General features: G+C 36.2%; 1 protein-coding gene across 1 annotated transcript; it reads right to left on the bottom strand.

The window, feature by feature from the left end:
• Positions 1 to 13,647: 13,647 nt before the first annotated feature.
• Positions 13,648 to 14,070, bottom strand: LOC127095870 (uncharacterized). The gene has a single exon (XM_051034502.1). It carries the CDS (start codon positions 14,068 to 14,070, stop codon positions 13,648 to 13,650), a length of 423 nt encoding a protein of 140 aa, XP_050890459.1.
• Between the last annotated feature and the right edge of the window lie 597 nt (positions 14,071 to 14,667).

The following is a 14,667-nucleotide window of genomic DNA, read 5'->3' on the forward strand; positions in this document are numbered from 1 at the left end:
TAATTTTGGGTCAACTTGCCAAGGGCATAACTTCCTTAATGTTTATGATTTTTGAGGTGAGACAAAAGGCATTGGAAATATTGAGATGTCAACTTCAAATTTTATGTTGGACAAAATTTCGTAATCCTAAAATAAATACATGTGATAATGCAAAACATTATAGGTCATCTTGGACCTAATTCATTGAATTTGAAAAAGTACCCAACTTCAAATGACCATAACTTTGTCATAAAAAATCCAAATGATGCAAACTTTGAGTCTATATTGACCATCTTTAAAAGTTATACAACTTTGATGTTGGAGATGTTTTCATTTGAAGCTTGCATCATGAGGACAGAGGGGTTTGATTAAGCTTACTTTTGGTGAACTTTTTCAAAGTGATTTGAATATGTTTTGTACTTGAATTTTCCAAGCCAGTTTTGATCAATTTGCATATGCCAAATGATTTTTTGCCCAACATGACTTTTGTTCCTTATTTCAAGAGCTTTCTAACCATTACTCACAATAGTCCTTGGGGTCTACCATTTGAGATTCAAATTTATTTTCATTTAGGTGCATTATTGATATTTTATGTTGAAACTTGAATTGCAAGCATTTACCATCCAATGTGCACGACCAAATGCCTTTCACATGATCTCAGCAAGCTTCTTCAGCCATCCATGGGCCTCTCACACGTCCACAAAGGCCCGTGCACTCAAATTTCAAATTCTCATGCACATGAGCAAAGTGTGAACTCAGCCACATTCAGCTATAAATAAACACCTCATGAGCTTCATTTCACAACCTTTTGGAGATCCCATATGCTGCTGCGCTGAAACCATAACCCTCACCAAAGGAATCACTAACTTTTTTTCAGATTTTCGAGCTTGAAATTCAGCAACATTAGCTGAGTTTTAAAGCCAGATTCCTTAGCCAATCACCTTCCATACATCCAGGGATCAAAGAGGAGCAAAGAACTTGAAGAATTCGTGGCCAGAAACTCATCAATTTAAAGGTATCAACTCAAATTGTTTGGATCTGAAACTCTTAATTCAATGTAGTTTGCTTGTGTTTCTGTGGTTCTCTGAGGTCCTCATACTTGAGGCAAGCTTTTGATGCATTCAATTTATCATTTCATGAACAATCCATGTGGACACCATGATTTTCTCCTTCATCTTTCTCTCAATATAGGAAGATTGAAAGAAATCCATTGGTACAGTGATGATCTACATCACACGAGCTTCATTTCCATGTCCTTGTTTTCCATTTTTATTAAGATTCATTTCTCTGCAAATTTGGCCGAAGTCTGTGTGGTTGACCGGAGAAGACAGTGGTTTCCACCGCCACCACCATGTGTGTTGCTCATGGCCTTTAGATCTTGCTCTCACGATCTAATCGTGCGCATCCGTTTTAATGACTTATTTTAATTCATGATGTGACGCGGTTGACTCAAGTGTACTGTGTATCCTCAGATCCAGGCCATGCATTAGTGCCACGTCAATTAATGAAGTGGATCTAGTGGCTCAGGCTTTTTCGCTTATTTCATTTTCTTTTTATTTTCTGTTAATTCATTTCATTTTCAAAAATTCATTAAAAATTCATTTGAAGTCAGAAAAATATGAGACCAACTTTGAAATTTTTCTTGAAAAATCTAATTTCATATTATGATTTTTAATTATTTTCGTGACTTCATTTGATATTTTTTATGAATTACTTGGTTTTTAATGATTTTAATTCATTTTAAAATACTTTCTGACTTTTAAAAAATACAAAAATATTTTCATAGCATCATGGATCATGATAAGTCAATAAAAAATAGTCTCAACAATTTCTTGATTGATTTGAAATTATTTGAGATTTTAATTCATATTATGCTATTTTTGGTTGTTTTTAATTGGTTTTAATTACTTTCTGACTTTAAAAATTTGTGAGAAAATTAGTCAAAGTTTGTTTGACTATGTTGAACCTATGAGAATTTAATTGGACTCATTGAAGTTGTTTTAAATTGAATTTCAGGTTCAACTTTGTTTGTTTATTTTTTATTTGTATTTTCTTTTAATTCATAAAATACCAAAAAAATATCATTGACTTCTTGACTTGTTATAATGATTTCTCTTCTGCTTGGTGTTGATTGAGGTTGAATTGATTCAACTTTGATCAAATTCATTGGATCTTATGGTTTGAGAATCCTTAAGGATCATCACTTAGAAATATGAATGAATTTGATCAAGGATGAGTTATCTCTTGATCAATTGGGATTGGTTGTTGACTTCTTACCCCCTCCCTTTCATCTTCATCCCTTTCTTTCCCTCAATGGCCAATGAGTTAAAGTCTTGAGGTTGGTCTTGACAAATAGGAGTTTAATCTTCTTTGATCCAAACCAAACTCAACTTGATCCATGATCAAGTGAGTTATTTTGTGTCAAAGATAGGTTACTTCTTGGTCAAGCAATCTTTGATTAAAATCAATTCACCAATCTTTGAAATTTTTACCATGAACTACGAGGTTTTGATCCTCCTTTGTGATGGTACGTAGGCAATGGGGTCATCCATTCAAACAACAAATTTGTAAATATAATTTATTCTCTTCTCATCCCTCCAATCTTTTGCACAAATCTTTTCACAAATACCAACCTACAACACATATTCGCAAAAAGAGGTTCCCTTAGAGTACTAAGGATGTTTTGGGTGCATAAAACCTTCCCATTTCATAACCAACCCCCTTACCTAGATCTCTGACATTTTTATTAGTTTTTGATTTGAAAAACTTCTTACTTGGCTTTTGTTCGCTTTTTAGCCTTTCCTTTGGACAAATAAAAGTGCGGTGGCGACTCGAATTGTATGTTGACTTTTGGTTTAGTCAATAAACCTAAAGGTAACGAAAACCCTGCTACAGACCCCAAGGTCAGGGGTTCAACCCCCAGCGTGTGCATATTCCCTTGTTTATTTTTTATTCCACTCATTTTATTTATTTTATTTCACCATTTATTTTCATTTTCTTTTTATTTTTTATGTCACTTATTTTATTTATGCTGAAAATATGTCCAACATAGACCCCCTTTATTTTTGCCTCTAGTATTTGATTTTATTTTATTTCAAGTCATTTGGATATTGTTTGAGGGACTGATTGAGTCTTGAACTTATGGACTAATGAAATCCCCTTAAGTCATGATTTGTTTGGTTTAAAGTTGATTAAACCTTCCATACTTCAAACCTACCATTAGATGATCAAGTATTCATCCATGGTATTTTGAAGCATGAATAGGTTGCCCCTATTTCAAATAACTTGGGTCATTTGAATTGTGGATGAAGTCTTACTTGTACTTGTTGACTTGTGGATTCATCTGATACATTATTATTCTTCTTGGTCTATACTAACCCACTAACATTTTATACTCACGTGTTTATATTATACACTAACTCTTATTACCTTGTTAATATTATACATTTTCCTTATAACTTGCTAACTTAACAACTTAATCAAGCATAATCTTTCAAACTTGGGTTTGCTATAGTCTTCCTTTTGTCAATCTATTGATAGATGGACTCGGGGTTGAATAACTTTCATTGTTAAAAATCTATGGTAAGTTGATCCATTGATCATCTTTCATACTTTACATCAGTGATAAGTTATTCCCTGATGCACCAGTTTTGAATCTATTGACCTAAGGATAGATAATCCTCAAGTGTTGGTCCATTGTTCATAATCCTAACTTAACCTAACTCTACTAAATTTTGATTACTACTAACCTTTTGTTATTGCTATTATCATTGTTATATTTATCATTTTACTTTTATGTCATTTAAATTCAAGTACTCATTATCATCATCATTGTATAAACTTCATCATGTATGTTTATTATTTGTCTTTACTTTATTGTTATCTTACATTTAAAAAAACATGATAAAATTATAAGACCAAAAATAATCCATTTCACTTAATCCACTTGGACTTATAGGATCTCATCCTAGGACATTTGCTTGGAGGCCTTTTCCATTATCTTTGTGATACTTTGTGAACTTTGGGTTTCATTTGTAACTTACATTCCGGTTGTAAGAATGGCATCATGGCACCACCTTAGAGGGACATGTTTGTAAGACAATTATCCTTTGTTTAGCTTAGGTCATTTTTGCACACACAAGGCTTTCTCTTGGTCTACCTTAAAATGAGACCCTTTATTTTCTCGTTAGTTACTTTGCATGCATGTTGCATAAGCCAAGTTTCCCAAACAAGTAAACAAACCCTTGATTCAACGTCAAGTGGTTTTTTCTTAGTCAAACTTAAAACACTTAATAACTACAATTATTATTGTCCGTCACGAGGCTTAAGTGGTGGAGACTGAGTGAGAATAGAGCATTCCTACCCTCACTCTGATTGTTATGGATGCAAAACACTTGCCTTGTTGTCTAGAATATTCAACTCCGCACCTAGAATTTAGTACAATCTAATCACAAACACTCTTTTTCATAAACCCTTGTTCAAGGTAAAATAAACACAACCCATCAAACCTATTTTTTGTGCCTTAGGGAACCCATCCCTAAAACCCTTTTTTAAAGGTAAAATCAATCCACACAAACATTTTTTACTCCTAACTACGAAGCTCTGATTCCTCATCCCCGATGACTGATATGTAGGCACAAGGGCCATAATCCTTGGTGAGCACAAAAAACCAAAACCCCTCTCTTTCATACAATTCTTTTAAAAATAAAGCAATAATGATATAAATCTCCGCGTACGTAAACAACCCAAATGATTCCCATGGAGTACCATGGACGTGAGGGGTGTTAGTATCTTCCCCTTGCATAATTGACTTCTGAACCCAAGTCTCGATTGCGAGACCGATTACTTATCCCCTTTTTAGTGTTTCTCGTGCGCGTATCTCTTTTTGAGGGTTTTATCGACTATTTCCCCTCGCCTCTCTGATAGAGACACATAAATAAAATTCGGTGGTGGCTCTTCTAATTTTTTCCTTCGATAGGCAGTTCATTTAAAGTCATGGTTCTTGATCATCGTGTGAAACCTCGGTAGCGACAGGTAATCAACACACAATCTCATGCTACCATCTTTCTTTTTAACCAACAACAACAGTGCTCGCCGCGACGACACACTAGGTCTAACAAACTTATTATCTAGTAGCTCTTCTAATTGATTCTTCAGCTTACTCAACTCTTATGCAGACATTTTATACGATGTCATCGACACAATTCTATGGATAACACAACTTCTCTCTCTAGTGGCAAGTAACAAATATCATTAGGAAAAACATCGGTAAACTCACACACCATATGAATATCACTAGCCACAACATCACTCTCCACTCTCAAGGAAGTGAATATCACGAGAACCTGATCATCCTCCCTCAAAGATATCACAACCTGACCAGTGGACATGAATCTTGAATCCATACTCTCTTTGGGTTTGGGAAACAACACAGTCTTGTCAAAGTAGTTTATATAAACATGGCTAAACTCTAGCCAATTCATCCCCAAAATCGCATCGAGTTGACTCAAAGGCAAACATATCAAGTCAACTCCAAAGTCTTTACCATAAATGGACAAAGGACAATTCAAACACACCAATAAAGTAGTCACTAAACCATTTGTTGGGGTATCAATGAACATACTTCTAATCATAGATGACACTTAAATGTTCAACTTGTGGACGCAATAAAGAGATACAAATGAATGCATGTCGTAATTATCAATCATAGTAATAATAGAAACACCCTTAATAAAACATGTACCTCAAATCAAATTATCTAATCTAAAGACATCTACACAACTCAGAGCAAACACTCTACCATTAGCTTGCGCGGAAACTAGAGCTTTCCTCGGATTCTGACATTGGATACTAATATGTCCATGTTCACCAAATTTGTAACAAATTGGAACATAACTCTTTCACTTAGTTGAACGGTGACCTTGTTTCCCACACTTGAAACACTTCAAGCATGCGCTCTTACATCCAGCAGTGCGATGACCTACACCTCCACATTTGAAACATCTAAGAGGAGTAGGAGCTCCTCCACCACTTATCTCTTTCCCACCAGCAGCCTTCTGATGGAACATCTATTTTCCCTTATCACCTAGAGTCACATAAGGTTTACCACGATACTAATTCCCACTTTTATTCTCACTAGAACTTTTGTAGTGAGCAGATATGGCCCTGTTAACTTCAATATAGATTCTACACTTATTCACCAGCACTAAGAACCGAAAGATCTCCTGATAACCAATGAATTGCTTGATCTCAAGATGCAAGCCACTCTCAAACTTCACACACTTCGACCCTTCAGCTTCCACACCATTATAACAGGGACAAAATCTTACTAACTCTTCAAACTTAACCGCATTATCAACAACAATCATACTTCCTTGTTTTAGCTGCAAGAACTCAATCTCTTTCTAGTTGCGAACATTGACCGAAAATTACTTCTCTAGAAACTCATTATTGAACACAATCCAAGTAATCCATCAATAGCAACTTCCATCCTCTGGCGGGTATTCTCCAACTAATATTATGCTTCCTCAACTAGCATATGAGTCTCATACAACACCTTCTACACATCAGAGCATGCCATAACCCTGAAGATCTTCTCAATCTTCTAAAGCCAAGTCTGAGCACCCTCAGGATCATACCTTCCCTCGAAATTAGGCATATTGTTCCTTTGAAACTTTCCCAGTCCATAGAATCCATAAGCACCAGCATTCTGATTCTGATTCACATACAAAGCTCCATTCGCTTGCGTCATCACATTAGTCATTGCTTCTAAAGCATCAACAACCACACGATCATTCCTACCAACCATTTCTTTCTGAACAAGTAGCCAAGTTTTGACTAACCAACCGTAAACAGTAAAGAAAAAAAGCAATTAACAAAATAAGCATCGACAGTGTTCACACACATGTTGCACACAAGGGTAACAACTAGTTCACAACCTAGGACGAATGTTCCAACATGCTCTGATACCAATTATGTAACATCCTAAAATCCCGACTCTTTAATTATAAAAGATTTCATATAAAATTATCTATTAGAATATTACACATGTTTCACCAAGCATCTTATCCAATAAAACATGACATTTATTAAGGCAGCGGAATAAAAACATCTTTTAATCATAAAAAGTCTCAACACCAAAAAGTTAATGAAAATAATCCAAAACATCTCTGAAAAACATAACATGTAGTAAATAACCCATCTCCGGTGTTACGCTACAACGTGACTCCAAAACTAAAAGACTCTAAAGTAATAAGGTAGTGAAGAGGCCCTAATACCATCTTCCAGCTCAAATAGCAACTACTCTTCTAATTGATTATTTGTACCACAAAGGAGTACAAAACTCCATAATGAAACAAACAGGGGTGAGAATACGTTCAAAAAATTTAACAGTGTATAAAGTAATAAAGGACAGTACACAAAAAATCTCAATGCATTCATGTCATCCACAACCCTCACCAATCATCAACATTTTTATATATGACACTCAAAATCATAACCAAATCATAAGTGTAGATGTATATGCAATGCATTTATCACCTCATCACCAAATACATGTGGTACCAACCTACTTAGCAATTAGATATCAGAGTTATTTTATTGAACAATCCCATTACTAATATTTGGATACCATATTTATATTATTGATTTAGACCCATTGCTAATCATCACCAATCCATATCTTTGTACACATGATGCAACAAAATGCCACAACAATGTAATATAAAAATCATCATTAATAGTTCTTATTTGAACCATATGGTTCACAATAATGAAACACCATATAATAACTCACCAATATATACATACATATTAACACTAAATAATACATCATTGATATTTGATTTCATCATAACACACTGAATCAACTCACCAAATTCACGAAACAGTAGCAAAGAGCAGTAAATAATCTCAGCCATCGGGAACAGCTCAAAAGTTGAGTGGACAACCCAAAACTGGTCAACATAGGGGTTGATGGTCATCCCACTCGTCCTAGGGGTCATCGTGACTGGACTGACACCTTTTCCCCCACCATACCATCACCTTGAGACGTCCAGACCAAGACCTCTTCTTCGGAGACCATGTCAGTCTCTGCGTTATCCCCATGATGATCGTCACCCCACACAGATGCAGTGATGGATAGTCCATCACCATACTGACCCCCGTCAGATTTCCCTTATGTAGTGACATGTAACCCGTCACCCAGGTGACACCCGTCACCGCTGTGCAGAAAGCAGAACCTGCATTTTCACCACTAAAGCACTTCCAAAGATTTTATTTCAACCCTTAACCAACCAAATCAAACATAAATGCACCACCCATATTATATTAAACTGAAAACACACCAAATAAGCACCCATTACCCATCAATACCCATTTATGATGAAAATTTAAATATATATTCATCATCATCAAAGTATAAAACATAAATAACACAAATCTAATTTTTCTCATACAATTGCATACAAACTCAACACATAATTATTGCATAAAACATAATCAAATCATGATAATCCATACAGGTATTCACAACCATCCCATGGACTCAAAATCCTCAACAAAGGAGGAAGAGGGTTAGGATCCCTCCATATCCTTTAAGAAAAATGCACCCATTGAAGAATAATCTCCCTTTACCTGAATACTACAGAAAAAATCTGAATCTTCTCTTTGGAACCCTATATTTACACTTGCCTTTCCAAAATCCTCCTTTCACAACTTTCACGTCCTGTTCCAAAAAAAAACTCTTCTCTTTCTCCCTATTTTTCTATTAAAAATAAAACATAATTTATCTTTTATTAATTCTAAATATACCCTCATCTTTTAGTTTCTCTCACCTTGCCCTACCATTTATCTCACTTTACCTATTTCTACCCCGTAACTCATATTTCTTATTTTTCTCTATATCCTTCTATTATTTCTACTTTATTTTAATTATTCAAAAATAGTAAATAATAGTATAAATTCAATCCCACCTCAAATAATCCTACACACACCAATAAATTATGTAAGTATATATTGACTCAATAAAATAAAATAAATTCAAAAACTAGGGTGTTACAACTCTTGTAACGCCCCGGACTGCTTTCAGGATTACCGACTAACCCCACAAACCAACATGCGTCTTTTCAACATGCTTTTTCTTCACTCACACGCTTTATGAGAAACTTCCTAGAAGTTCGTCCATCCAAATACTACTCCAATTCAAGTAAGCTTAACTATGGAGTTCTTTTTGTTAGGATATCAAAAAGAAGATGCATCTTATTAGTAAAGGTAGTACAAATTAATCCTTATAAGCCTTCTATCAACCATGTAGTTTCATACCTGCACATCCTCAGGATCCCTCTCATTTAGATGCGAATTCGGTTTTCCTTAGAAGCTACTAGAAGTGTCTCATTGTCATGCCTCATGCATCAACTACCACTCCCTCACCCTCAAGTGTTACATGTAACCACTCTCCGCCCTCTTCAACCTCAGGTGTTAAATGCCCACCAGCTCCTGCTTGTTTCATCCCTGAACCACATCGTACTTAGAGAGGTCTGCTCTGATACCATTTGTAATGACCCAGACTTATTTCAGGATTACCTACTAACCCCAAAAACCAACAGGAGTCTTTTCAACATGCTTTTTCCTCACTCACGCGCTTTATGGGAAACTTCCCATAAGGTCACCCATCCAAATACTACTCCAAGTCAAGCATGCTTAACTATGGAGTTCTTATTTGTTAGGATACTGAAAAGAAGATGCATCATGTTGGTATAGGTAGTACTAATTAATCCTTATAAGCATTTCTTCAATGATGTAGTCTCATACCTGCACAGTCTCAGGATCCCTCTCATTCCAATGTGAATTCGGTTTTTCCCTAGAAGCGGTTAAGAGTGTCTCATTTTTATGCCTCGTGCACCGACAATAATTCCCTCTCCCTCGAGTGTTACATGTAACCACTCTCCTCCCTCATCGGCCTCGGGTATTACAACCCTCCCCCATTTAAAGAATTTTATCCCTAGGAAATTACCTTAAATAAACAGCTTTGGATATGATTCTCACATCCGACTTTCCAAATCCCTTGTCATGTTCCCTCCAGCAGGTCCTCCCCATACTACTGTCACTGAAACAATCTCTTTACCCCTTAAGTGTTTCACTTCATGATCCTCAATCCGCAAGGGTGATACCTCAACAATCAATTTATCTCTCACTTGCACATCATCCAATTGGATCACTTGGGACAAATCAGTAATGTACTTCTAAAACTGTGACACATGAAAAACATCATGAAGATTCGAAAGAGACGGTGGTAAGGCAACTGAATAGGCCATCTCTCCTACTACGTGGAGGATCTGATATGGACCAATCAAACAATGTGTGAGTTTTAGATACTTTAACGTACGACCAACACCAATCACAAGAGTGGCTCTCAAGAACACATGATCTCCCTCTTAGAACTCAAGTGGCTTTATCCGCTTATCAAGATAACTCTTCTGTTTACTCTACAAACCCTTCATCTTATCCTGAATTATCTTGATCTTCTTAGTAGTCTACTAAACAATCTTTGGTCCAAGCAGAACACTTTCACCTGATTCATACTAATACAAAAGAGCCATACACCCTCTTCTATACAAAGCTTCAAAAGTTGTCATTCCAATACTATAATGGTAATTGTTATTATAGGTGAACTCAATCAAAGGCATTTAATTATCCTAATTACCCCCTTGCTCCAAAACACAAACCCTCAACAAATCTTCCAAAGATTGGATAGTCCTTTATGTCTGATTGTCCGTCTGCGGATGGTAGGAAGAACTCAACTACAACTTGGTTCTCAAGGCTTCCTGCAAGCTCTCCCAAAACCCCGACGTGAACCTTTGATCTCTATTTGAAATAATACTTTAAGGAATACCATGCAACTTCATAATTTCACTAACGTAAACCTCTGCTAGCTTCTGCAACACGTAACTATCTTTTCAAAATAAAATGAGTCGACTTAGTCACACTATTCACCACAACCCAAATTGAGTTACTTCCCTTTGATGTTTTCAAAAAAACCATCACAAAATCCATAGATATGTTATCCGTCTTTCATTTAGGAATACTCAAAGGTTGCATCAATCGAGACGGTTTCTAATGCTCAATCTTTGACTTCTAACAAGTCGAGAAAGAATAGACAAACTCGGCCACATCCTTCGTCATACCTGGCCACCAAAACATATTCTTAAGATCTTGATACATTTTAGTAGCTCCAGGATGAATACTCAAACCACTTCTATGACTTTCCTCAAGAACTATCTTCTTAAGCTCTGGAAAATCCGACACACAAACTCTATCTCGAAATCTCATAATTCCAATCTCATCAACTCTGAAATCCACTTCTTTACCTTGATTGATTAACACCAACCGATCAATCAATCCCAAATATGATTTCTGACCTTCATTGGTCTCTTCTAGAACACTGCTAGTCAACTTCAGCATACCCGACATCACACTTATGTAGCGTCATCTCACACACCAAGCTAAGATATCTGAACTTCTCAATCAAATTTGTCTACCAAACCATCAATGTGAACATATCCAAAGACTTCCTACGTAAAGCATCTGCTACAACATTAGCATTACCAGGATGGTAACTTAGCTCAATATCATAGTCCTTCAAAACTCTACCCACCTCCTCTACCTCATATTCATCTCTTTCTTATCAAAAAGATATTTCAAACGTTTATGATCACTAAAAACCTCAAACCTCAAACTATACAAATAGTGCCTCCAAACCTTAAGAACAAACACTACTCCTACCAACTCCAAATCATGGGTAGTATAATTTCTCTCATGATTCTTCAGTTGTCTCTAAGTATACATTACAACCCGATGATTCTGCATAAGCACCCCACCGAAGCCCATCTTAGAAGAATCACAATACACAACAAAAGATTCATTGGCATATGGTATAGTCAAAATTGGAGTTATCGTCAACCTCTTCTTCAAATATTGGAAACTCTCTTCATACTGAGCATCCCACACATAAGCTTGTCCTTTTTAAGTCAAATGAGTCAAAGGAAAGTCCAACTTCGAAAAGCTTTTTATAAAACTTTTATAGTAAACAGCCAAACCAAGAAAACTTCTAATCTCTGTAACAGACATGAAAGCCTCTAACTGCAACACCATGTCTACCTTAGACGGATCAACTTCTATTCCACCACTAGAAATCACATGACCAAGGAAACTTAATTCTCGCAACAAGAACTCACATTTAGACAACTTCGCATACAACTTCTTCTCTTGTAAAGTCTACAACACAACTCGTAAATGTCATGCATGCTCTTCATCTAATTTAAATACACCAATATGTCATCTATGAAAACCATAACAAATGGATCCAAGTATGGATGAAGATCATATTCATATACTCCATTAATACTCCTGGTGCATTAAACACACCGAACGACATCACCAAATACTTAAAATGGCCATATTGACTCCTAAACAAGGTCTTCGGAATATCTTTTAACTTTACTCAAAATTGATGATAACCCGGTCTCAAATCAATCTTGCTAAACACATAATCTCCAACCAACTGATCCATAAGGTCACCAGTCCTATGAACAAGATAATTATTCTTAATCGTAACCTTATTCAAATGTTGGTAATTAACATATAATCTCTCTTTTTAACCAGCAACACCAACGCTCCCCACAATGACACAATAGGTCTAAAAAGTTTATTATATAATAACTCTTCTAATTGATTCTCCATCTTACTCAACTCTAATGCATATATTCTATATGGTTCCGTCAATATAGGTCTAGTACTAGGTACTGAATCTATGATGAACCTAAATTCTTGCTTCGGTGGCAAGTCACAAATATCCTCAGGAAAAACATCAGGAAACTCACACACCACATGAATAGCAGTAGCCACAACATCACTCTCCACTCTCAAGGAAGCGAACATCGCGAGCAATTGATCATCCTCCCTGAAAGATATCACAACCTGACAATCAAACATGAATCTCGAATATGTACTCTCTTAAGGTTCGGGAAACGACTTAGTCTTGTCAAATTAGTTTATATAAACACGGTTGAACTCTATTCAGGTCATGCCCAAAATCACATTGAGTTGACTCAAAGGCAAACAAATTAAATCAACTCCAAAGTCTTTACCATAAATGGACAAAGGGTAATTCAAACACACCAAAGAAGTAGTCACTAAACCATTTGTTGGGGTATCAATAACCATAATTCCAATCATAAGAGACACTTCAAGATTCAACTTATTGACGCAATAAAGAGATACAAATGAATGAATTTTACCAGTATCAATCATAGTAATTAGAGAAACACCCTTAGTAAAACACGTACCTCAAATAAAATTATCGAATATCAAGACATCCACACCACTCAGTGCAAAAACTCTACAATTATCTTGTGCGACAGCCAGCGCCTTCCTTAGTTTATGACACCGGGTTCTAATATGACCAGGTTCACCATAATTATAACAAGTTGGAACATTACTCTTGCACTCAGTAGAACGGTGACCATGTTTCCCACACTTGAAACACTTCAAGCATGTGCTCTTGCATAAAGCAGCACAATGACCTACACCTTCACATGTGAAACATCTAAGAGGAGAAGGAGTGCCTCCATTACTTAGCTCTTTCCCACATGAAGCCTTATGATGGAACTTCTATTTTCCCTTATCAGCTTGAGCCACATAAGGTTTACCATAAAACTGATTCCCATCTTTATTCTTACTAGCACTTTTGTAGTGAGCAGATCTAACCCTACTATCTTTATCATAGATTCTACACTTATTCACCAGCACTGAGAATCGACGGATCTCCTGATAACTAATGAATTGCTTGATCTCAATACACAAGACACTCTCAAACTTCACACACTTCGACCCTTCAGCTTCCAGACCATTATAATGGGGACAAAATCTCACTAACTCTTCAAACTTAACCGCATAATCAGCAACAGTCATACTTCCTTGTTTCAGCTGCAAGAACTCATTCTCTTTCTTGCTGCAAACATCAGTCGAAAAGTACTTCTCTAGAAACTCATTCTTGAACACCGTCCAAGTAATCTCAGCATTAGCATCTTCCATCCTCTAACAGGTATTCGCCCACCAATATTCTACTTTTCCAACTAGCATATGAGTCCCAAACAACACCTTATATGCATAAGAGCACTCCATAACCCTGAAGGTATTCTCAATATCTTGAAGCCAAGTTTGAGCACCCTCAGGATCATACCTTTCCTTGAAAGTAGGCAAATTGTTCCTCTGAAACATTCCCATCCCACAGAATCCATCAGTGTCGGTGGTATGATTCTAATTCACATGCAAAGCTTCATTTGCTTGTGCCATCACATTATCCATTTCTTCCAAATCATCAACAATCACACGATTTTTCCTACCATCCATTTCTTTCTAAACAACCAGCCAAGTTCAAATTAACCAACCGTAAACAGTAAAGCAAAGAGCAATAAATGAAACATGCATCGATAATGTTCACGCACATGTTGCACACAAGGGTAACAACTAGTTCACAACCTAGGCCGAATGTACCGACCTGCCCTGATACCAACTATGTAACACCCTAAAACCCCTATTGTTTAATTATAAAAGAATTCAAATAAATTCTCAATTAGATTACTACACATGCTTCACCAAGCATCTTATCCAACAAAACATAACTTTTAT

The sequence above is a fragment of the Lathyrus oleraceus genome, chromosome 6, assembly GCF_024323335.1.
Source record: "Lathyrus oleraceus cultivar Zhongwan6 chromosome 6, CAAS_Psat_ZW6_1.0, whole genome shotgun sequence".
Taxonomy (NCBI): Eukaryota; Viridiplantae; Streptophyta; class Magnoliopsida; order Fabales; family Fabaceae; genus Lathyrus; species Lathyrus oleraceus.

Excerpts from the sequence above, each read along its gene's own strand:
- LOC127095870 (XM_051034502.1), bottom strand. The coding sequence starts at position 14,070 with ATGGAAGATGCTAATGCTGAGATTACTTGGACGGTGTTCAAGAATGAG.